This window comes from Chlorocebus sabaeus, chromosome 1 (assembly GCF_047675955.1).
Source record: "Chlorocebus sabaeus isolate Y175 chromosome 1, mChlSab1.0.hap1, whole genome shotgun sequence".
Classification (NCBI taxonomy): domain Eukaryota; kingdom Metazoa; phylum Chordata; class Mammalia; order Primates; family Cercopithecidae; genus Chlorocebus; species Chlorocebus sabaeus.
Genome location: NC_132904.1, coordinates 45,696,950 through 45,720,997, shown reverse-complemented (window position 1 = coordinate 45,720,997; position 24,048 = coordinate 45,696,950). Strand labels below are relative to the sequence as shown.

At 38.2% G+C, this 24,048-nt stretch overlaps 1 protein-coding gene across 3 annotated transcripts in view; it reads left to right on the top strand.

Annotated features, from left to right (window-relative positions):
* Window positions 1-712: 712 nt before the first annotated feature.
* Window positions 713-24,048, top strand: part of ZDHHC13 (zDHHC palmitoyltransferase 13) — a 56,411-nt gene continuing 33,075 nt past the window's right edge. Inside the window, exons 1-3 of one of the 3 annotated variants that reach the window (XM_073017820.1) lie at window positions 713-797; window positions 19,678-19,823; window positions 23,205-23,327. Coding sequence is in view for 1 of the 3 variants with exons in the window: in XM_008004495.3 (XP_008002686.2) it covers window positions 829-855; window positions 19,678-19,823; window positions 23,205-23,327 (296 nt within the window). In the remaining 2 variants the exon portion in view is untranslated. Of the gene's footprint in view, window positions 856-19,677; window positions 19,824-23,204; window positions 23,328-24,048 lie in introns of all 3 variants that reach the window. The other 2 variants (XM_073017818.1, XM_008004495.3) reach the window with 2 other exon arrangements.

Genomic DNA, 24,048 nt, shown 5'->3' with positions numbered 1-24,048 from the left:
ATCCCTAATGCTTGCTTCATAGACCTTCAAGCTGGACAGAGCTTAAAAATGCCAGCTCCTCCAGTGCCCTCCACAAAGGGTCGTGGAGGTCGGGGGGAGGTGCGCTTCAAGTGGGAGGCTTTCGCCCACTCCCCGTCCAGCCTGCGCCGTAGAACTCATTTTTTGTTTCATGTGAGGAAACAGAACCCCAGCCGGTAGAGGTGACTTGCCCAAGATCACACAAATGGAATGGAAAACATTTAAATAGCTAACATCTATTGATTCCTTTTTATATGTGACGCACTGGCTGAGAGGCTTTACATGCGTTTTCTCATTTAATCCTCCTGATAATTCCATGAAGTAGGTACCCTTATTTTCCTCATTTCATAGATGAGAAAACTGAGGTAAAATAAGAGACTTTCACAAGGTCATCTAGCAGTTAAGTAGCCAAGTCCAGATTTGCTCTCAATAGATGGTGGTTGACGTTGGAATAACAGTCTGATCCTGACCCCGGGCGCACATCTGGGGACCGTGGCACCTGGGGCTGGGGCGCTTGGTCCTGGGCTGGGGCTGGGGGAGCGACAGGCACTCGCGGGCTGGAGGTGGAACCTCTGGCGGACTATTCACAGCGGGTTTCCCTGGAGGTGAGAAAGTCCCGCCCCTAGCCGATGGAGTACTGGGATTGGTTCTCCGGGACCGATTGACGGCTCAGGGCACGAGCTGGGACCGCAGCGGCGGAGGTGAGGGCGCCAGCAGGAAGTGGGAGAAGAGGCAGCCTAAGGCGGGCTGGCGGGCTGGCGGCAGTCGCTACTTGCCTGGTAACCTCAGCCGCTGTGGGTTCCTGGGGAGATGGAGGGGCCGGGGCTGGGCTCGCAGGTGAGTGCGACCGGGCGGTGGCTGTCCTGGGGGCCAGGAGAGCGACTGCAGCTGTGAAGGAAAGGACGGTGTGGGTGAGAGGCCGCTCGGTGAGGGGGTTTGGGGAGCGGCGGGGCCTGCGTCTGGGAAGCGGGAGCCTGGAAACACCAAGAATGATGCTGGAAATTCTCTCTGAGGTGACTGGGAAGGAAAGGCAAGGACTGACGGGTGAGGGCCCGAGCCGGCCCCTCCAGCCTCCATCCCTGGCCAGGGCGCCCCCTGGGGCCGGTACCCGGAGCCTGGCGGGGACATCTGTGGGCCTGGGGAGGGGAGGATGGCCCTTCCTGGGAGAGGTGTCAGGTTACACACCTGATTCGGACCCTGAAGTCGGAGCGGTTCTGTTGATTTCTTTTTCAGCCCTGGCGCCTTGGCACCCGCCTCCACCCCACCCCAGTCCAGTTTTCGCTTCTGTTTCCGTATCCTTGCTTACTCCTTGAAAGAATTAAGGCTGCTTGTTTAGGATGGAGGAAAGGGGCGTGGAGAGGGGAGGTATACATAGGGATCTGCAAAATCTCAAAGGACAATATTCCGTGGAGGAGGTGTTGTATAAAAGCCAGACGGAGTTCCAAAGAAGTGAAGCGGGCCAATCAGGGAAGTTACAGGAGGTAGATGTTGGCTCCAAGAGAATGAGATTTTTGTGCTTTTTGCTTCTGGCCCTTTCCTAGTGCCTAGAGTACTGACTGGTATATTGTAGACGTTCACTTAATATTTATTGAATAAATGCAGAATTTCCAGATTCAGCCAGTTTTAGTGAGTGCATAACCCGTGCCAGATGCTTTCATATGCATTATTTTATTTCAGAATTGAAGCATCCTTAAGATATTATCCCCATGTACAGATGAGAACACTGAAGCTCTCTTCAGTTGGAACGAGTTAGGCGGTAGATTCTCAGTTTGGGATGATTGGATTAGTTGATCTGTAAAAACATTTTTCAGTCCCGAGAGTGTTCCTCATGCTCTCCCTTTCCCTTCTTTCAGCAAGGTCTTGTATAGGTTTAAGTGAGGGACAAGATGTCTGGGGAGATGTCAAGGTGTTCTTCCTGGTTGTTCTTGCATTTTGACAGAAAAATAAATAGTTCTCAGGCAGACTGGATTTTACCAAAGGGTGTTGAATCTTCACATGGAAACAGCGCCTCATTCTTTTTCTCAGAGAGGCTCAAAGAAAAGTTGGTAGAAGTAACTATTATGTCTTAATTACTGCCACTTATTTACAAAAGCCTTCAAGTGCTTAAAGTTCCTCTCTCGTGCTGAAGGGAAGATTAGCCTTGTCCCAGTTCCGTGGCCTATAGAGAGAGAGAGAATGATTCAGTGGTTGAATTTAGTAGGGAAAGGTAGAGACATCATTGTTGTTGTTAATAGTAATTGCTCTTGTTAACTTTTTCAATAATGTGAAGAGCTTACCTATATATACTGCTTTGCAGTTTGCAAAATACTTCCCCATTTTTGATCCTCACTATAATCCTTTGAGGTGGGGAGAAATTATTATTCTGATTTTAAAGATGAGAACAGAGGCTCAGAAAACTGGAATCACTTGCTACAAGTCAAATAGCTGCTAAGTGATAGAGTCAAGACTTCAGTCATTCATTCAGCAAATGTGTTTTGAATGTCTGCTAGGCACCGTTTTAGGTGCTGTGATAAATTAGTGAACAAAACAGACAAAAACATTACTGTTCTCATTGAATTTGGTTCTTTTGATTCCAAGATCAGTGCTGTTGGATTTTTGCCAGGATTTGCCTATAGGATCAGGTCTCCAGTTTCCTTTCTGACCTCACTTTTTTTTTTTTTTTTTTTTTTTTTTTTTTTTTTTAAGACAGTCTCTGTCACCAGGCTGGAGTGCAGTGGCACGATCTCGGCTCACTGCAATCTCCGCATCCCGGGTTCAAGAGATTTCCCTGCCTCAGCCTCCTGAGTAGCTGGGACTATAGGTGCGGACTACTACGCCCTACTAATATTTTGTATAGTAAAACGGGGTTTCACCATGTTGGCCAGGATGGTCTCGATCTCCTGACCTCATGATCCGCCCGCCTCAGCCTCCCAAAGTGCTGGGATTACAGGCGTGAGCCACCACGCCCAGCCTGACCTCATCTTTTACTACTTTTTTGCTTGCCCCGTCATCCCCAGCCACACCAGCCTCAGGATCTTTTGTACTTACTATTTGCTCTGCCTGGAATACTGTTTCCTTGTGTGCCCACTTGGCTTATTCCCCCACCTCTTTAAAGTCTTGACACAAGTGACACCTCTGTGTGGTGTTCTGTGACCCGCGTATTTAAAATTGCAAACTTTTTCCATCATCAGCACTACCAGCAACGCTCCCTGGCCTCCTTCCTTGCTTTAGATTTCTCCTCAGCATTTAACACCATTTAATGTACTTATTGGTCTTGTTTATTGTTTCTTTCTCCGCCACTGAATGTGAGTGCTATAAGGACAGTGATTTTTATCTGTTATGTTCACTGTTGTGTGCCTGGCATCTGGAACAATGCCCAGCACTGGTGGGTACCTGTAAATACTTGTCAATGAATGAACTTGGAAACTAAACTCTGGAACTTCTGTTAATGAGAACTTTAATGACATGAGAACTTTTAATGACTGTCACATATTTCTCTCTCAGTCGCTCCTTCTCTCTCACTCTCTTTTTATTTGATAATCTGGCAGGATAATGACTGTCATTGGAGTTTGTGTGTGGTTTTCTAGATCTTGATTTTGGCTTAAATTAATGCCCACTGTAACTTTAACAATTCTTGTATACCATTTAGAAAAATAATCGCATTTGTGACATCTCTGTGTGAGAAGTATTACACGATCCCTCAGAACTTAAAGATGCTGTAGTTATCTATCGTGTAAGAAACCACCCCAAAACATAGTGGTATGAAACAGCCTTTGTCATGCTCATGGACTCTGTGTGTCAGGGACTTGGACAGACTGCAGCAGGGTTGGTTTGTTTCTGTTCCACCATGTCTGGAGCCTCAGCTGCAAAGACTCATAAGCTGGAGATGACTTGAGAGCCGGTGCTGGTATCTACGAGTCTTCACTTACATCTGGCAGTTAAGTTCCAGTAGAGACACCTACACGTGGCCTGTGCCTGTGCACAGTATAGTGGCTGAGTTCCATTAGTGACCATCTAATGGAAGAGCCAGGAAGAAGAAACTGCCAGTTTCTAAGGCGTGGGCCTGCAAACTGGAACAACATCACTTCAAAATATATTATTAGTGAGATAGTCACAGAGCTCAGAGTCAAGAGGAAGGGACATAGACCTTTACCTCTTGATGGAGAAGTAGCAAATAATTTTGAGGCTATGTTGTAAAAATTACCACAAATGTATTCATATGTCTGTTAGATAATTTTCATAATATCTTGTTCTGCTTTTCACTCTTTTGTGGAGGACAGTGAGCTAGCTACATATCTCTTTCTTGGCATCCCTCTTTTTTCCCTCTTTAAATTTTTTTTCCCCTGTGTATCTTAATTAAAACAACAACAATAAAAAAAACATATTATTCTACTATCTTGAGGCAGTTATAGACTGGAATCCTAGGAAGACTAGAGGAAGTAAAATGGAATAGAATCATAGAATACTTGGAGCTGGAAGGCTTTTCAGTGTTACCTAGTTGAGAGATTCTTAAACTGGCATATAGGATAAGCTTCAGGGCATTAGTGAATATCTTGGAATTAGTGAACATCTTGAAAAGTTAGTTTACAATGTGCAGTTGTGCATTTCTCTTAAGTAGAGAGGCCTTAATTTTGGAAACATTTTCAAAAAGGTCCATGACATTTGGAAGGTTTGAGAACCATTTATCTAGTCTAGCCCTTTAACTTTTCCCATGAATTCAAGACTCAAAAATAATAACTTACTTTCCAAAGGTTCATAGCAAGTTAGCAGAGCCCAGGTGTCAGGGCTCCTGATGCAGTGCATTTTCACTGCTACTCAGCCATGATATGATCTTGTTTGATTGTTTGCTGCCACTTGGAGTCCACCCATTCTTTAGTTCAAGGTCTGAGGAGTAGTCTGTATTTTACTCTGCTCTGAAAATGGGGAAGGGAGTATATCCCTAACTAGAATATAAGTTCCTTGAAAACCAAGGACCTTGTCTGTTGTTCATTGCCATATCGCTGTGTCTATAATAGTGCCCAGCACATAGTAGGCATTCAGTAAATGTCTAGAATGAATGAATTATGGAAGGAATTGTGTCTTATTCATCTTTTATCCCCGATTACCTACTTCTGTGATTTGTATAGGTGTTCTTTATATTTCCCTGAATGAATAATTAATGAAAACTCTTGGGAGTTGGCTGGCATTGTAAGAATTTGCTTAGTCTGTTTTGTTACCTTAACATTGTAGGCAGCCATGTAGCAGTTAAACTTCTTTATCCATATAGTGTGTTTGTTCATGCAGTACAGTCTTTACCAGTTCCCAAGTCAATAATGACTATTGTAACAGCTTGACTTAGGACCATGTAACATGAGACTACTTAGAAGGAGCTTTATGAGTGTATTGATCTGTCTCTTTCGTTTTGCAAATGTAGAAATGAGCCAAAAATAGAGTAGATGATTCGCCACTATCATACAGCCAATGTGGCAGTACTAGGAATCTGGTTATTTGGCCTGTGTCATCAGTGCAATCAGGAGATATTAGGCTGAGAGTATACTGTGGAAGCAGAGGCTCAATGTGTCTTCTTCCCCATCTTTTGAGACTGAAGGTTGCCTGTCTCCTTCTCTGCCATGTCCTTGCCCTCCTTTTCCTGACCTTGCTTCCCAGAAAACTTGACAGAAAATAAAAATTTCAGCTCTCTTCTGTTTGAACATGGGGATAGGAGCTGGCTGCCAATTTCATGTTGTCATGGATCATGTTATTGTAAGATTTGACAATGTATTTCTAAATTATATTCATTAACTAATAGCTCAGTATATGCTCATGGCAAGATTTTAATTAAAGATAGTGGTTATAAATCTGCATCAATTTAGCCTTTTGACAATTTTGAATTTTTTCCGAGGGGATACTGACTTGTCAGATTGGATTAGATCATCTTTGTTTATACTTCATGTGTCTGATGAAGAGTTCCTGATCTGCTATTTTCTTATTTGCTTGTGCTTATTATTATTATTATTATTGTTATTATTGTTATTATCTCAATTCGTGGCTTCTTTGTAGAAATCAGCTTAAGCTACTTGCTCATTTTGGGAGATGTAATTTAGTTAAAATTTAACAATATAATTTGAAAATAATCTAATGTATTTTGTACAATGCTGAAGGTCCTACTGTCAACTCTCTGTTTGTGGAAGCTTTCTCTGCCCCCTTATACTGTACTCCTTATACTGTAAACAGAGTGTAAGGAGTGACCTGCTTGGCATACCAATAAATGAGACTGCCATTGTTAAAAATTAGTAAAGCTTTCCTGCCAGCAGAGGTGTGCTAAAAAGAAAAAATAAATTTGGTAAAGCTTTAAAAACTCAAATTTGTAAATTTTATTTTTCCTTTTTAAGTAAAAAGATAAAAGGTTATTATAATAGAAGCTTTAACTTTTTCTCGTATTACCTAGTGGGTTACTGCATATATGGCCTTGAGTGTACCTTCCTCACTTTGTAGATGATTGACTTCAAACATAAGCTTTGAATATACTCATTTTTAGGTTTTACTTTGATCTGGATTTGGGTAAAAAATGATGACATGAACAAAATATATCTCCTGTTTTCTAGTTTCTTATAATTGCCATTTAATCATATATATCACATATTGCTTGCTATTATTATTTTACTCTGTCTCTGACATATCTCTCTTATTAGACTTAAATTCCTGGAGGAGAGACACCCATGTCTTCTATGCCCTTAGCATAATTGTACATCATAAATACACAGTAATTAATTGCCTACTAAACAAATGCTCTTAATTGTGGATAATCTTCACATTAAAACATGTAAATCTCCTCAATTTTATATGTGAAAAATAAAGCTGATGTCCTTAATGCCTTAACACAGTATAAGAAGCAACAAATTTTTATCTAGAATGACTCCATTTTCCCTGATGAAAAATCTGTGTATAAACAAAGGGTCAGGGTCGGGTGTGGTGGCTCATGCCTGTAACCTCAGTGCTTTGGGAGGCCAAGGTGGAAGGATAACTTGAGGTCAGGAGTTTAAGACCAGTCTGGGCAACATAACGAGACCTGTCTACAGAAGAATAAAAAAATCAGCAGGGTGTGGTGGTGCTTGCCTATAGTCCTAGCTACGAAGGTGGGTCAGGTGGTAGGATCACTTGAGCCCAGCAGATAGGGCTGTAGTGAGCTTTGATGGTGCCACTGCACTCCAGCCAGGGTGACAGGTAATACCCCATCTCAAAAACAAAACAAAAAAGGGTTAATCTTTCTAACCTACAGAGAGAAACAGATATGTACAATTCATTAGAAAAATAAGTAGACTATGAAAAGGCAATCCACAAAAGAGAAAATATGGAGAGCCAATATACCTAACAATAACAACAACAACAAACAAAACACTCAGACTCATTAGCAACTAGGGGAGTACAAATGAAAAATAGGATGCCATTTTTAGCCATCAGATTGTCAAGGTTGTAAAAAGATTGATAATATTCGGTTCTGGGAAGGTTTGTAGGGAGAAAGAACATGTATATACGTTGCTGTTGGAACTGTGAATTGGGGAGAGTATTTGGTCAGAATCTATTTATGTTTAAAATGCACGTTTTTTGACTCAACAGTCCTACTTTGGGGAATCAATCCTATAGAATTAGAATGCCCAGGGTATTGATTGGATTGTGTATAGACGTGAAAGGCTGAAATCAACCTGTGTCTCTAACCAAAGGGGAATGGTTGAATGAATTATGCTATATCTATATACAATGGAACAATAGTGAAATATTACTGAACTGTAGGACTGTACATGATATATTGTTACATGAGAAAAGCAAGTTGAAGAATAATGTGTATAATGTGATCCTATTTGTTCAGTAAGTATAAGAAGGAAATGATTAAAAATGTGTGTGTATGTATATATATAGCACAATATTATATATGTTAAAATATATATACATAATGAGGGAAGATGCACCCAACTGTTATACTGGTTATCTCTGGTGGTACAGTATTGGAGAGGAAATAGTCCAGATTGTTAACCCTGTATTCACTTCTGTATTGCTAGATCTTTAAAATTAATTTGTATCATTCTATAGTTTAAAAATCTAGTAAAAATTTTTTTTTATATAAAAATACACTGATTTTTTTTGGTCAATCTTAACTGTACTTTTTGTTACACCTGTTACTTACTGAAATTCTAGAAATTTTGAGTATAGTTCAACTCTTTTCCTCAACCCTTTGCCTTCTTCCAATTGAATATACTTACCATGACATCAGGAAAAGCATCCTAAAGTAATGTTTTTATTTACATTTTAATCTAACTACCTACATGTTTATTTTTAACTGTGTGTGATTCTGTGTGTGTGTATGTATGGGGGTATTGATTATTTACCAGATAAATCAGAATTTACCTATTCAGAGAAGCAGGTGGACTGAAGAAGAAAAAGACCGGAATTCAAAAACCACCAAATCAGTAGCTGATTTACTTTTTTTCTCTCTGATTTGCCCCCAGCTTTGACTTGAGCCCTGGAAGTAAGCATCAGTGCAGACAGCGAGTGCTCTATGAGAAGCTATCTAGTTAAAGCTCAAGGAGCCGCAAAGGGATTTCCTGGCAGCACAGGCACCAGAAACACTGAGGGAGAACTTTCTTCTCTGAACAGAGGAATTGTGACCCCAAGACAATAGTTTTTAGACGTGACACCAAAAGTACAATCCATAAAAGAACAAATTGATAAATTGGACTTTTTTAAAATTTAAAACTTCTGCTCTATGAAACAGACTTTTAAGAGATGGGAAGGTAAGGTACAGACCAGGAGAAAATATCTGCAAATCACGTATCTGACAAAAGACTTGTATCTAGAATATATAATATAAAGAACTCTCAAAACTTAACAGTAAGAAAACAAACAGCTCAATTGAAAAATGGACAAAAGACTTGAACAGACACTTCATCAGAGAAGATATACAGATGGCAAATAAGCATGTGAAAAGATGCTCAACTTCATTAGCTGTTAAGGATATGCAAATTAAGACCATGATGAGATGCCCCTATACATCTATTAGACTGACAATCCCAAGTGCCGGTGAGAATGCAGAACAATTGTAACTCTCATAGTTGTTAGTGGCAATGCAAGGTGGTATAGCCAGTCTGGAAAATAGATTAGCAATTTCTCATAAATTTAAATATACCTAACATATGGGCAAGCAATCTTACTCTCAGAGAAATGAAAGCATGTTCTCACAAAAGTTTGTCCATGAATATTTTTAGCAGCTCTATTTATGATTGCCAAAAGCTGGAAAACAACCCACGCAGATTGTTTGGATAGATTAACTGATGCACCGATATAGTGGGATACTACACAGCAATAAAAAAGAAGGAATTATTGATAACATGCAACAACTTGAGTAAATCTCAGCACCATTGTGCTGAGCAGAGGAAGCCCCTCCTAAAAGGTTGTGTACTGTATGATTCCACTATATGACATTCTGGGAAAGACAGAATTAATGACAACAGATCAGTGGTTGCCAAGAGTTGGTTGGGGTTACAGGAGGGTGTGACTATAAAGGATGATAGTGGTGGTTACATGACTCCATACATGTGTTAAAATTCAAAGAGCTGTATACCAAAGTTAATTTTACTGTAAATTAACTTTTTAAAAACAGTGCCCTTCAAAATAACCCCTTGAGGGGTTATGGACTCATTTAAGTAAAACTGAAAATTTTAAAACTTTGTTTTAAAAACTTTTGTTTTAGGTTTGGGGGTACATGTGCAGGTTTGTTATATACACAAACTTATGTCATGGGGGTTTGTTGTATAGATTATTTCATTACGCAAGTATTAAGCCTAGTACCCAGTAGTTATTTTTTCTGCTCTTCTCCCTCCTCCCACCCTCCACCCTCAAGTATACCCCAGTGTCTGTTGTTCCCTTCTTTTTTTTTTTGCAATGGAGTCTTGCTGTGTCACCCAAGCTGGAGTGCAGTGGTGTGATCTCGGCTCACTGCAACCTCCACCTCCCATGTTCAAGCGATTCTCCTGCTTCAGCCTCCCGAGTGACTGGGACTACAGGCACAAACCACCACCCTGGCTAATTTTTTTTTTTTTTTTTTAAAGTAGAGATGGGGTTTCACCATGTTGACCAGGCTGTTCGTGAACTCCTTACCTCAAGTGATCTACCTGCCTTGACCTCCCAAAGTGCTGAGATTACAGACATGAGCCACCATGCCCAGCCTGCTGTTCCCTTCTTTGTGTTCATGAGTTCTCATCATTTAGCTCCCAGTGAGAACATGCAGTATTTTGTTTTCTGTTCCTGCATACGGATAATAGCCTCCAGCTCCATTCGTATTCCTACAAAAGACATGATCTCATTCTTTTTTATGGCTGCATAGTATTCCATGGTTTATATGTACTACATTTTATTTACCCAGTTTGTCATTGATGGGCATTTATGTTGATTCCATGTCTTTGCTATTGTGAATAGTGCTACAGTCAACATTCACATACATGTGTCTTTATGGTAGAATGATTTGTAGTCCTCTGGGTATATACCCAGTAATGGGATTGCTGGGTTGAATGGTAGTTCTGCTTTTAGCTCTTTGAGGAATCGCCGTACTGCTTTCCGCAATGGTTGAACTAATTTACACTCCCATCAACAGTGTATAAGCATTCCTTTGTCTCTGTAACCTTGCCAGCATGTCTTATTTTTTTGACTTTTTAATAATAGCATTCTGACTAGTGTGAAATGGTATCTCATTGTGGTTTTGATTAGCATTTCTCTAATGATCAGTGATGTGATTAAGCTTTTTTTCATATGCTTATTGGCTGCATGTATGTCTTCTTTTGAAAGTGTCTGTTCATGTTCTTTACCTACTTTTTAATGGGGTTTGTTTTTCTCTTGTAAATTTCAGTTCCTTATAGATGCTGGATGTTAGACCTTTGTCGGATGCATAGTTAGCAAATATTGTCTCCCATTTTATAGGATGTCTGTTTACTCTGTTGATAGTTTCTTTTACTGTGCAGAAACTCTTTAGTTTAATTAGATCCCACTTACCAATATTTGCTTTTGTTGCCATTGCTTTTGGTACCTTTGTTATGAAATCTTTGCCCATTCCTACATCCAGGATAGTATGTCATAGGTTTTTTTCTAGGCTTTTTATAGTTTTGGATTTTACATTTAAATCTTTGATCCATCTTGAGTTGATTTTTGTATATGGTGTAAGGAAGAGGTCCAGCTTCGATTTTTCCGTACATGGCTAGCCAGTAATCCCAGCACCATTTATTGAATAAGGAGTCTTTTCCCCATTGCTTATTTTTATCAGCTTTGTTGAAGATCTGATGGTCATAGGTGTACAGCCTTGTATATGGGCTCCCTATTCTATTCCATTCGTCTGTGTGTCTGTTTTTGTACCGGTATCAAACTGTTTGGTTACTATAGCGCTATAGTATTGTTTGAAGTCAGGTAATGTAATTCCTCCAGCTTTGTTCTTTTTGCTTAGGATTGCCTTGGCCATTCAGGCTGTTTTTTGGTTCCATATGAATTTTAAAATAGTTTTTTCCTAGTTCTGTGAAGAATGTCTTTGGTAATTTGATAGGCATAGCATTAAATCTGTAAATTGCTTTGGGCAGTATGGCCATTTTCATGATGCTGATTCTTCCTATCCGGGAGCATGGGATGTCTTTTCCTTTGTTTGTGTCTTCTCTGATTTATTTGAGCAGTGCTTTGTAATTCTCATTGTGGAGGTCTTTCACCTCCCTGATTAGCTGTATTCCTAGGTGTTTTATTCTTTTTGTGGCAGTTGTGAATGGGATTGCCTTCCTGATTTGGCTCTAGGCTTGATAGTTGTTGTATAGGAATGCTAGAGATTTTTGTACGTTGATTTTGTATCCTGAAACTTTGCTGAAGTTGTTTATCAGCTGAAGGAGCTCTTGGGCCAAGACTATAGGGTTTTCTAGATAGAGAATCATGTTATCTGCAAACAGGGATAGTTTGACTTCCTGTCTTCCTATTTGGATGCCCTTTATTTCTTTGTCTTGCCTGATTGTTCTGGAGAGGACTGCGAATACTGTGTTGAATAGAAGTGCTGAGAGCAGGCATCCTTGTCTTGTAAAAACTTTATTTAAAATTAAAAATTTCTAAAAGAAATTTAAAAACTGTCTTTTAAAAATGAAATTTAAGAAACTTTCATTCTTAAAACTTTTTGGAACTCTTGGAGAATTGACTTTGACACATTATTTCAAATATCTTCAGTTTTTTATTCTCAATTGTGTATTCATCCTTAGAGAATGATTTTCTTTTTAAACTGGAAACTTCACAGAAATAGGTTTGGTGATAAGGTAGGTGAAAGCTAGATAACTTTATTGATGGTAAAAAGCAAGATGAGGTTATAAAATAATAAGTCAGTTTTCATTTATAGCAATTTTCTACGTACAGTTATACATCCCATAATGTTTCGATCAATGCCAGACCACACATACGATGTTGATCAGAGCAGTAGTTTATACCATATAGCCTAAGTGTGTAATAGGCTACACTGCCTAGGTCTTTGTAAATACACATTGTGATATTTGCACAAGAATGAAATGGCCTAAATATTTGTTTCTCAGAATATATCCTCATTGTTAATGAAAGCATGGCTATATTTGATGTGACCCTTCCACTGAACACACCAAAAAATGCAGGATACAGTATAAAAGCATTTAAAGTATTTTACCTTTTTGATGCTAGTGTAAACTTTTTTTTAAAAGATGCCTTAGGATTTTCTATGCATATGATCATGTTTTTGCAAATAAAAATGGATTTACTTCTTTTCTAATCTGTATGCATTTTTATTATTTTTCCTACTTTATTATGCTGTCTGGTACTTTAGTACAGTGTTAATTAGAAGTAGTGATAATGAGCATCTTTGCTTTGTTTCCAGTCTTGGAGTAAAAATGGTCTTGTACCATTAAATGTGATGGTAGCTGTAGATTTCTTGTAAATGTTCTTTATCAGATTGAGGAGGTTCCCTTCTTTCCCTTGTATTGAAAGATTTTACAAATTTTGTCATATGCTTTGCATAAAGAATTTTCATATAAAGAATTTTGTTAAATGCTTTATTCTATGATATATATTTTATTCTGTTAATATGAATATTCACCTTATTCATTAATATGGTAGGTTGCATTGATTTATTTTGAAATGTTTAAGCTAGGTTGTGATGTGTAGTCTTTTTTTATATATTACTGGATTCACCTTACTAATATTTTGTTTAGGATTTTTGTATCTGTGTTCATAAGGGATACTGGGCCTATAGTTTTCTTTACTTGTAATGTCTTTGTTGGTTTTGGTATGGAGTGATTCTACCTCGTAAAATGAGCTGGGAAGCATTCTCTCTTCTGTTTTCTGACGGGGTATTATTTCTTCCCTAGATATTTGATAGGGTTAACCAGTTAAGTTTTATGGCCCTGGAATTTTTTATGAGAAAGGTTTTCATTATGAATCAAATTTATTTAATAGATACTATGTTATTTATTACTTTTAAGATCCATTTTGATAATGTGTGTCTTTTAAGGCGTTTGTATATTTCACTTAAGTTGCTAATTTATTGACATAAAGTTGTTCAAAATATTCCCTTTTTATCCTTTCAAAATTTGCAGGCTTTTGTAGTGATGTCTGTTTTTTAAACCTGGTATTTGTCATTGATACTTTTTCATTTTTCTTGATCAATCTGATCAAAGGTTTCTCACTTTTATTGACTTATTCTTTCTAGAGAACCAGATTTTGGCTTCAATGATTTTCTGTATTGTTTCTCTGTTTTATAGTTTCACAAATTCCTTCTATTTTTATATTCTTCTCGTTGTATCCACTTTGAGTATAATTTTCTTTCTCTAGATTATTAACATGAAAGCTTAGATAACTTACTGTAGGCTCTTTCTTTTTTTTTTCTAATGTAAGCATTTAAAGCTACAAATTCCCTGTAAACACTGCTTAGGCTGCATATAAGCTCTTTAAACTGTTGTGCTTTTGCTTTCTGGCTTGCCTTATGTCTGATGAGAAGTCTGAGTGTATTCTTATCTTTGCCTCTTTGAACATATATGTCTGTTTCTTCCAGACTTTTTTTTTTTTTTGAAAGGGAATCTCGCTTTGTCGCCCGGACTGGAGTACAGTGGTGCGATATCGGCTCACTGCAACCTCAGCCTCCTGGGCTCAGTGATTCTTCTACCTCATCCTCCCGGGTAGCTGGGACCACAGGTGCGCGCCACTATGCCCGGCTGATTTTTTTTTTTTTTTTAGAGTCTCGCTCTGTCGCCCAGGCTGAAGTGCAGTGGGGCGATCTCGGCTCACTGCAAGCTCCGCCTCCCGAGTTCACGCCATTCTCCCGCCTCAGCCTCTGGAGTAGCTGGGACTACAGGCGCCCACCACCTAGCCCGGCTAATTTTTTGTATTTTTAATAGAGATGGGGTTTCACCATATTGGCCAGGCTGGTCTCGAACTCCCTACCTCGTGAACTGCCTGCCTTGGCCTCCCAAAATGTCCAGACTGATTTTAAGATCTCTTTATTACTGGTTTTTAGTGATTTGATCATGATATGTCTTGGTGTAGGATTTCAGGGCTTATCCTACTTGGGATCCATCGAACTTCTAGTTACTGTGAGTTTATAATTTTCACCAAATTTGGAAGATTTTTGACTATTCTTCAAATATTTAAAAAAAAAACTTTTTTCCTTTTCTGGAACTCCAGTTATACATCTTCAGTCACCTTCTCTCTGTGCTGCATTTTGGATAGTTTCATTGTTGTTTCTTCAATTTAAATGGCCTTTTCTTCTATACTGTTTAATCTGCTGTTAATCTCATCTAGTGTAATTTGTATTTTAGAGATTGATTTTTTTTTTTTTTTCTCTTTTGAGATAGTCTCACTCTGGTGCCAGGCTAGAGTGCAGTGGCGTGATCGTGGCTCACTGCACCTGCCTCCCAGATTCAAGTGATTCTCCTGCCTCAGTCTCCTGAATATCTGGGATTACAGGCATGCGCCACCATGCCCGGTTAATTTTTGTATTTTTAATAGAGATGGGGTTTCACCATATTGGTCAGGCTGGTCTTGAACTCCTGACCTCAAGTGATCTGCCCACCTTGGCCTCCCAAAGTGCTGGAATTACAAGGAGGTTGATTTTTATCCGCAGATATTCTAATCAGATCTTTTGTCATATCTTCAATTTCTTTGCTCATTTTGTTAATGTTTTCCTTTAAATACTTATACATACTTATATTAGCTGTTTTAATGTCTTTTTCAGCTAATTTTGTCATCTTTATAGTTTCAAGGTCTGGTTTTCTTCTGGCTGGGGCTATGGATCACATTTTTCTTGCTTCTTGGCATGTTTAGTGAGTTTTGATTTGATAGTGGACTTTGTGAATGCATGTTGATGAGTATCTGGTATTTGATGCCTTTCTTTAAAGACTATTGAATATTGTTTGGCAGGCAGTAAAGTTAATGTTGCTCAATTTGAGTCCTTTGAATTCTGATTTTAGGCTTCTCTAGAGTGGTTCTGGGGTAGCCTTTATTCCAGATATAGTTCAGCACTACTTCTAAGGTGTGGCCCTCTGATATCTCCACTGAATAACCCAAGGGGGTCATCAAAGACTCTCCACTTTGGCTGATCAGAATTTGAACATCTTCCTGCTACGTATAAACTCCAGTAATTGTTCAGTTTACAAATCTCCAGTCATTTTTTGCCTATACTTGTCAAGTTTCCCTCTATACATTGCTTGTCCTAGTACTCTGCAAAGACTCAATGGGCCTCCTATACAGATTTTTTGGAGCCCTTTGGAATGTGCCCACAACTGCCAGCTATCTCAGCCTCTCTGATCTCAAATTTCTGTCTCCTCAATTTAGCAAGGCTTCTGGGCTCTAAAACAAAGTGTTTTCCTCTCAGTGCACATGATTGCAAAATTGCTGGGATGATGGGGCTCACCTTGTGTTTTTTTTCTTTTTCCTCATATCTTGGCAATCACAGTCTTACTGTTCTCATTGTCCAATGTCTGAATACAGTTTACTTCATATATTTTGTTCACTTTTCTAGGTTTCTTTAATGATTGTAGAGCAACAGAAGCACTTACACCCCGCAGGGGAAAGTTTAACTGTTACAACCATTTTGAAGATGAGTTAAGCATATCTTCAAAGCCAACAGTTCCACTTCTAGATATATGCTTTTCAGAATTGTTTACATGTATATATATATACCTAGAGACATGTACAAGAATGTGCATAGCAATGTATTTTTTAATAATAGCCCCAAACTGGGAACAATCCAAATATCCAGCCATAGTAAAATAGATAAATTAATTGTAGTATGTTACTGTATTGGAATGTTCTACAGCAATGAAAATGAACCTGTTGTAGCTTTCATAACAACATGGATGACGCTTGTAAGTCTAATGTTAATGAAAACAAATGATAGAGAATACATATGATAGATTCCATTTGTACAAAGATTAAAAAAATGTAAAGCTGAACTGTACTTTTTAGAGTTGCATACATTAGAGATAAAACTATAAAGAAAAGCAAAAAGTGATTATAACTGAAGTCAGGAAACTGTTCTTTTAGTGTGGGGATGTGGTGGAGCATAGCATGTGTCCAGGCAGTCTTCTAAGGTGCTGGCCCAGTTCTATATCTTGACTTAGGTAGTGGTTTCATGGAAGTTCATTTTATATTTATTCTTTACTCTTTACAAAAGAAGAAGTCCATATATATATACACATATATGTTTTGTATACTTCACTCTATATAATAAATCATAATATTTTCAGATATTCAGAGTATAAAAATATGAGTCTGTTTTATATGGCTCTGAGGACGGTTTCAGAAAGGGAATTCTGAAAACATTTCAAGGTAATGCCATTGAAATAACTAATAATCTTCTGAGGAGACTATTTTGAAGATGTGATTTCTGATACATTTATTTAAAAATCAACTTTTTAAAAATTGCAGATAGGTAACTAAATTTGCTTATTAAGCACTAATTCAGGTCAGGTTTGGTGACTTACACCTGTAATCCCAGAACTTTGGGAAGCAGAGGCAAGAGGACCACTTGAGGTCAGGAGTTCAAGACCAGTGTGGGCAACATAGTAAGACCTTGTCTCTACAAAAATAGAAACTGAAAAATTAGCTGGTTATACCAAAGGATTATAAAACATTCTGCTATAAAAACACATGCACATGTATGTTTATTGCAGCACCATTCACAATAGCAAAGACTTGGAACCAACCCAAATGCCCATCAGTGATAGACTAGATAAAGAAAATGTGGCACATATTCACCATGGAATACTATGCGGCCATAAAAAAGAATGAGTTTATTTCTTTTGCAGGGACATGGATGAAGCCGGAAACCATCATTCTCAGCAAAGTAACACAGGAACAGAAAACCAAACACTGCGTGTTCTCACTCATAAGTAGGAGTTGAACAGTGAGAATATATGGACACAGGGAGGGGAACATTACACACTGAGGCCTGTTAGGGGTGGGGGGCAAGGGGAGGGATAGCATTAGGAGGAATACGTAATGTAGATAACAGGTTGATGGGTGCAGCAAACCACCATAGCACATGTATACCTATGTAACAAACCTGCACGTTCTGCACGTATATCCCAGAACTTAAAGTATAATAAAAAATAAAAAGGAAACAAAATATTAGCTGGGTATGGTGACATGCGCCTGTAGTCTCAGCTACTTAGGAGGCTGAGGTAGGAGGATTGCTTGAGCCCTGGAATTCAAGGCTGCAGTGGGCTATGATCACACTGCTGCACTCTAGCGTGGGCAACAGAGGAAGACCCCCGTCCCAATAAATAAATACATTTTTTTAAAAAGTACTAATTCAGGGAGGTTTCTCTTTAAGGTGTCATTTCTTTAGAGAATGCAATATAATGTGTTTTAGTAAAGTTGATTCCTTTCACATGAATCTGTTTCTACTTGGAAATCTGAGTAGCCTATGAGATTAGAAGATTGATTATTATATAAATGAGTAGTCAGAGATATAACTGTAATTAGGGTCACCCTGTAGAGTCTTTTAAAAATGTATTTAGAATATATGTAAATAATATGTACATTTTGATATAGTTGTGCTTTTAGGAAACAGAAACTTTGAGCATCCCACACCTTTAGCTGAAGGAGTCCTTCTCTCAAGTAAAACTAAGTCTTTGTTTGGGGGTATTAAAGTGATTTAGTGAGCATCATTTGTGCTAAAGATTTTAACTCCCTCCGCCTGCCTGCTCATCCACCAAATATTTTAGCAAAGTTGTCAACAAGTGTCAAAATTGCTCATCTTAATTGATCATCTACCCATCTGCCCTAGAGGTGATAGTGAACCCAGAAGTCCATAGTAATGGAAAGGAGAAATAAAATGCATTCATAATCCACAGAACAGATAATTGATCTTAGATTTTTGTGGGCCTTTTTTTTTTTTTCTCCAATATTAGCAAATCCTGTATTGGTTTTCTGCTAAGGTGTAAGCTCAGTGTTTGAAATTAGAAACACTCAAATTAGTTTGAATGACAAATCTGAGATAATTGTTTAAGGAAAATTTTTTAGCTTGCCATTTGCTGCTGCTTCTAATGGGTGATCTGAATGTAACATTCGTTGATTCAGCTAATGGGACTATCTTGGCAATCAATCTTTTTACCCTCACCAAATTCTGTAGTCAGTTCTGTATTTGTTACCCATTACTGCATAACAAATTGCCACGCATTTAGTGGGTTAAAACAACACATACTTATTAGCACTATGCTTTAACCAACTGAGCTAGCAGGCCACCATGTAACACCTATTTATTATCTCATAGTTTCTGTTTGTCAGGAGTCTAGGCATGGCTTAGCTGGATCCTCTGCTAAGGGTCTCACAGTTGACATCAAGGCTGAGCTTGGGTTCCTCTTTCAAGTTCATTGGTTATTAGCAGAATTCAGTTTCTTGCGGTTGTATGATCAAAGTCTCATTTTCTTACTGGTTGTCGGGACTACTTTCACTCCTGAAGACTGCCCACAGTTCCTTGTCATGTGGCCATCTCATACATGGCAGCTTACTTTTTCAAGGCCAGCAGAAGAATCTCTTGCTTCAGTTGGCTAAGACAGAGACTTATATAACATGATCATGGGAGTAATTGTCTCATCACCTTTGCCATATTCCATTGCCTAGAAACAAGTCACAGGTTCTACCTGTGCTCAAGAGGAAGGGATTATATGAGAACTTGATTAATTGAGGGGGTTGGGGGATATTCCTAGGGTATGTCCACCACAACTCCAAGAAGTAGAGGCCTGGCAAACTTCTTACCAAGTCAGTAGCAATGGTCCTCTACCCACTACAAGTAACAAGGTCCATCTATGCCTTTTTAGATGACCTTTGTTTTATGAACAAAATATGTAATTTGGATTTTTGTAATAGTAAGTATCTTTTCTACTGAACAGAATTAAGATAAAGAAAATCTTCCTTAGGATGCACTTTTTTTTTTCTTTATTTTTTGAGACAGAGTCTCACTCTGTCACCCAGGCTGGAATGCAGTGGTGCGATCTCAGCTCGGTGCAACCTTCGCCACCTGGGTTCAAGTCATTCTCAGGATACACTTCTAAAACTCCAAAAAATTTAATTTATTAATATAGATATTGTTGATAGTAGCAAATGCTTCATTATGTAATTGAGTGTGACATTAATTCTCTCATGCATTGTCAAATGACTCTTACTCTTCAGTGCAGGAATCACAGCCATGGCCCCCACCCTCCAGGATTTGGTCGATATGGCATCTGTGCACATGAAAACAAAGAACTTGCCAATGCAAGAGAAGCTCTTCCTCTCATAGAGGACTCTAGTAACTGTGACATTGTCAAAGCTACTCAGTAAGTCTTCCAAATGCTTTGGTTTATCCTCATGTTCTCTTGAATTAATAGTAATGTATGTGTAGTTCATGGCTCTTCATATGTTTACCTCTCTTACTTTGTAATGGTAGTTAACACCAGCACCAAGTATATTTGTCATAGCAACACCACAGTATTTAGTAAAGCATACCTAAGCTGTTTATGTACCAGGACGTTCCATTAGGTTGTGGACAGCTTCTTAGCAAAAGCATGTCTTCATGTTTGTAGCTCCAGTGCTTTTGCACAGTTCCTTCTTGTATGAGATACCTAATAAATGTTCCTTGAATGAATGGATGATTTTAAATGACGCTAAGCCAAACTCTTTATTCGAAATACAAATCTAAGTCTTTTAAAATATACTACAACCTGAATAGGTCGATGGAATGAAAAATACCGACTTACACATTCATAGATGTTTTAAACAATCATTTATTTCTTGAGTACTTTCCATGTGCTTGTGCTGGATTAACTAGAAGAAAGACAGTAAGTGGAAATATGTTCTCTGACCACTTGAAACACATAGTGTATTGTTTTGCTTGCACTGGATATGGAAGTACATTTTGAAAGTTTCCCCTTAAAATCTCCATATGTGGGTATTTGCATTAAGTCAATTATTCCCAACATTTTCACCTTCATGGATCTTGTTGATTATTAACATCTATCACACCTCTTGCCATTGAGCATATTTTGAAGTATTTTGTTCATCAGACTGCATCAAATAGTAATCCATTTTTGTAGTAATCAAACATAAATCTGCCCAGCAGATTGCCCATCAAATATAAATCATGCCAATCTAATCAGCCTGAGGGGAACTAATGTTACCATACTAATTTGATATAATTTCTATCAGAACAAAGATGTTTGGAGATTAATTAGCCTATTTGGCCTTAATATAGGCTAATATTGTCTATGTTAATTAAAAAACATATTGGCAATTATTTGAGTATTCTAATTACCAATTTATATGAACTCTAGAGGACTTGGGAACCACTCTTTTAGGTGAATATTACTTGATATTGTTTATCTTTTATTTATACAAAGATGAGTGTATTCGTAAGGTAAATGTTTGCTTTAATTAGGATGGAAACATTTAAATCGTTCCCTGTTGCCCATGAAACTCTTAAGATAAATGTCAGAAATTAGGCTCTTTTTAAAGGGAATCTCAGTAAAAACTCACATTTTAGGTCTTTCCTAAAATTTTCTTCAGGTCCTGGACCTTCTCAGGTGGTTGTTGGGAGACCTGTAGGTAGTATTTGGGAAGGGCATAGAGAGCTAGGGGGGGTGTGTGTGTGTGTGTGTGTGTGTGTGTGTGTGTGTTTTCTAAACCAGCAAAATCTTAATGAATGTATATTCTTATTATGTTTCTCAAATAAAGGGAGTATTTCTTTTCCAGTAAAATGTTAAAGTTGACATTTAAAAGATGGAGAGTGGGCCGGGTGCTGTGACTCACACCTGTAATCCCAGCACTTTGGGAGGCCGAGGTGGGTGGATCACAAGGTCAGGAGATTGAGCCCATCCTGACTAACATGGTGAAACCCCATCTCTACTAAAAGTACAAAAAATTAGCTGGGCGTGGTGGCAGACACCTGTAGTCCCAGCTACTCGGGAAGCTGAGGCAGGAGAATGGCATGAACCCGGGAAACGGAGCTTGCAGTGAGCTGAGATCAAGCCACTGCACTCCAGCCTGGGCGACAGAGCGAGACTCCATCTCAAAAAAAAAAAAAAAGATGGAGAGTGTAAATGTATGTGTGTCATTCTAAAATTTACTCTTCTAAAAATGCCAAAAAGACACACACACACACAAACACACACACATGCATATTTTGGTAAGGCAGAAATTGTTCTAATTTACAGTGTGAGAAACAGACAATTCTGCTATTTGGTTTGATTTTTTTATCCTTGCGAGCTTATTGAAACTTTCAGGTACTTTTAAATAGAAATAAGTTTTAAAGAAAGTGCTAAAGGATCGGTTGGGACTTCATAGAAATATTGCTAATAAGCCAGGTGTGATAGCTCACGCCTGTAATCCCAGCACTTTGGGAAGCCGAGGTGGGCAGATTACCTGAGGTCAGGAGTTCGAGACCAGCCTCGCTAATATGGTGAAACCTCATTTCTACTAAAAATACAAAAATTAGCCTCGTGTCATGGCACACACCTATAATCCCAGCTACCTGGGAGGATGAGGCAAGCGAATCGCTTCAACCCAGGAGACAGAGGTTGCAGTGAGCTGAGATCGTGCCACTGCATTCCAGCCTGGGCAAAAGCAAGACTCCATTTCAAAAAGAAAAAAAAAAAAAGAAATATTGCTAATAAATGATTTATCTCTTTATTCTCTATGAAATACCTCTTTTTAATGCTATAATAATTTGTCTACGAAATACCTCTTTTCAATGCTATACTATTTAACTGATTAACTAATAGTTAAATATCTTCCAAGCCCATCATTCCTTTTCTATTCCTATTGCTTCTCTCTTACTTTAGGCTCTCATTGTCTCTCACCTGTATTTATTGCAATAACCTCTAAACTGGTATTTCACTCTCTGTCCTTACCCTGCTCTAAGCAGCTTCCATATTGCCTCCAATGCGATCTTTCTTAAAACTCAAAGTCTGAGTGCTTTCTTCTTTAAAACCCTTTATTGGTTTCCCATTGAACTGTAGATAAAGTCTAAACTTCATAGTGTAGCACAGAAGGCCCATGTGGTCTTTGCCTATTGCTTCTAACCTCATTTCTCACCATTCCCTCTCATGCTTCATGCTTTAGCAATGTTACACTGCTTTTATTTCTCTGAACATCCATGTAGTTTCACATTTCTGATTTTTGTACATGCTTCTTCCTCTGCCTGAAATGCCTTTTGTCAGCCTATAAAATATAGCTTAGTTTCATCTCCTTCAGGAAGGGCTAATCATTTGTTCCTCTACTATACCTATATTCTTTCCATATTTTGTTGTTGAATTTATCCCATTCCAAGTTTACTTTTAGTCTGTATCCCTTGTTGTGAGATTGTTGCATAGGCTTGGTTTGACTCAGCGGTAAGATTATTGTCAGGAATCGGCAGGAGGTGTTTCTGGCACACAGTGGAGATCAGATGAAACTTATTGAAGGGAGGCAATGTAAGTTTAAAGTTTACTTATGGAAATCAAGCTCAACTCCAAAAAGATTAATCTGATCAGTAAGTAAACCAGGTTTCCTTTTGCTGTTTGGCTTTATAGTGTGTCCTCTCTGTGCATGTCTTTGTTAATTATTATATTTCTCTATTGACTGAAAGGCAGTTTGGATAATGAAAAGATACAGTAAAATGAAGAAATTTTGATATTTGAAATGATTTTAATGGAATCAATTATGCTTTTTTTTTCTTATTTGAGATACGGGATTTTTGAACGATGTAAAGAGTTGGTAGAAGCAGGATATGATGTCAGGCAACCAGATAAAGAAAATGTGTCACTTCTTCATTGGGCTGCTATTAACAACAGACTGGATCTTGTAAAGTAAGATGGGATATATGTGTGTTAATTGTGAATTTATAATTTTAGACCTCTCCTTCATTTATCTTTTTCTTTAAGTACGAGTATTGAATCATGTGTAATCCTCGTGTGAAAGAACACCTGAAACTTTTCCTGCCACACATGTTGGTTATTATAAAGTTGAAAAGGACCTTAGAGACCATGCCTGGTTGATCCAAAAAGGAAAATTAGTGATAAAGCCAAGGGGGCCAATCATAAAGTTTAAGAAGTAAAAGTGAATACTTTTTTAAAAAGGAAAAGCATAATAAACTTTTTCAGAATAGAATGGGAAGTCTCATTTAGTTTAGAAGAAACATTGAAATATTTTACGTGTTAACACCACGAAGAATAGATAGGTAGGAAATATAACCTTTTTAAAAAAACTAAATATGGAATATACTTTTAAGTGGGCATGTATTGGATTGTATAAAATATTTCCCCTTCATAAAGCAGTAATGCCTACCCATTGTTTCTTTCAAGCAGCTTAACATGTAAAATGTACATGTGTATGTGAATGTGTGTATATTTTGTGTTTTAGGATTAGATATTTAAAATCTTTAAAGTTTAAGAAATTTATTAAGGTTTAAAATGTTCTAACACACATGAATACTCACAGGCAAACTCCTCTTTTGTGGAAATAAACTGGCATGGTATTTAGATAATACGATGTATGAAGCTCAACTTTGAAGTAATGAGACTAATTCCT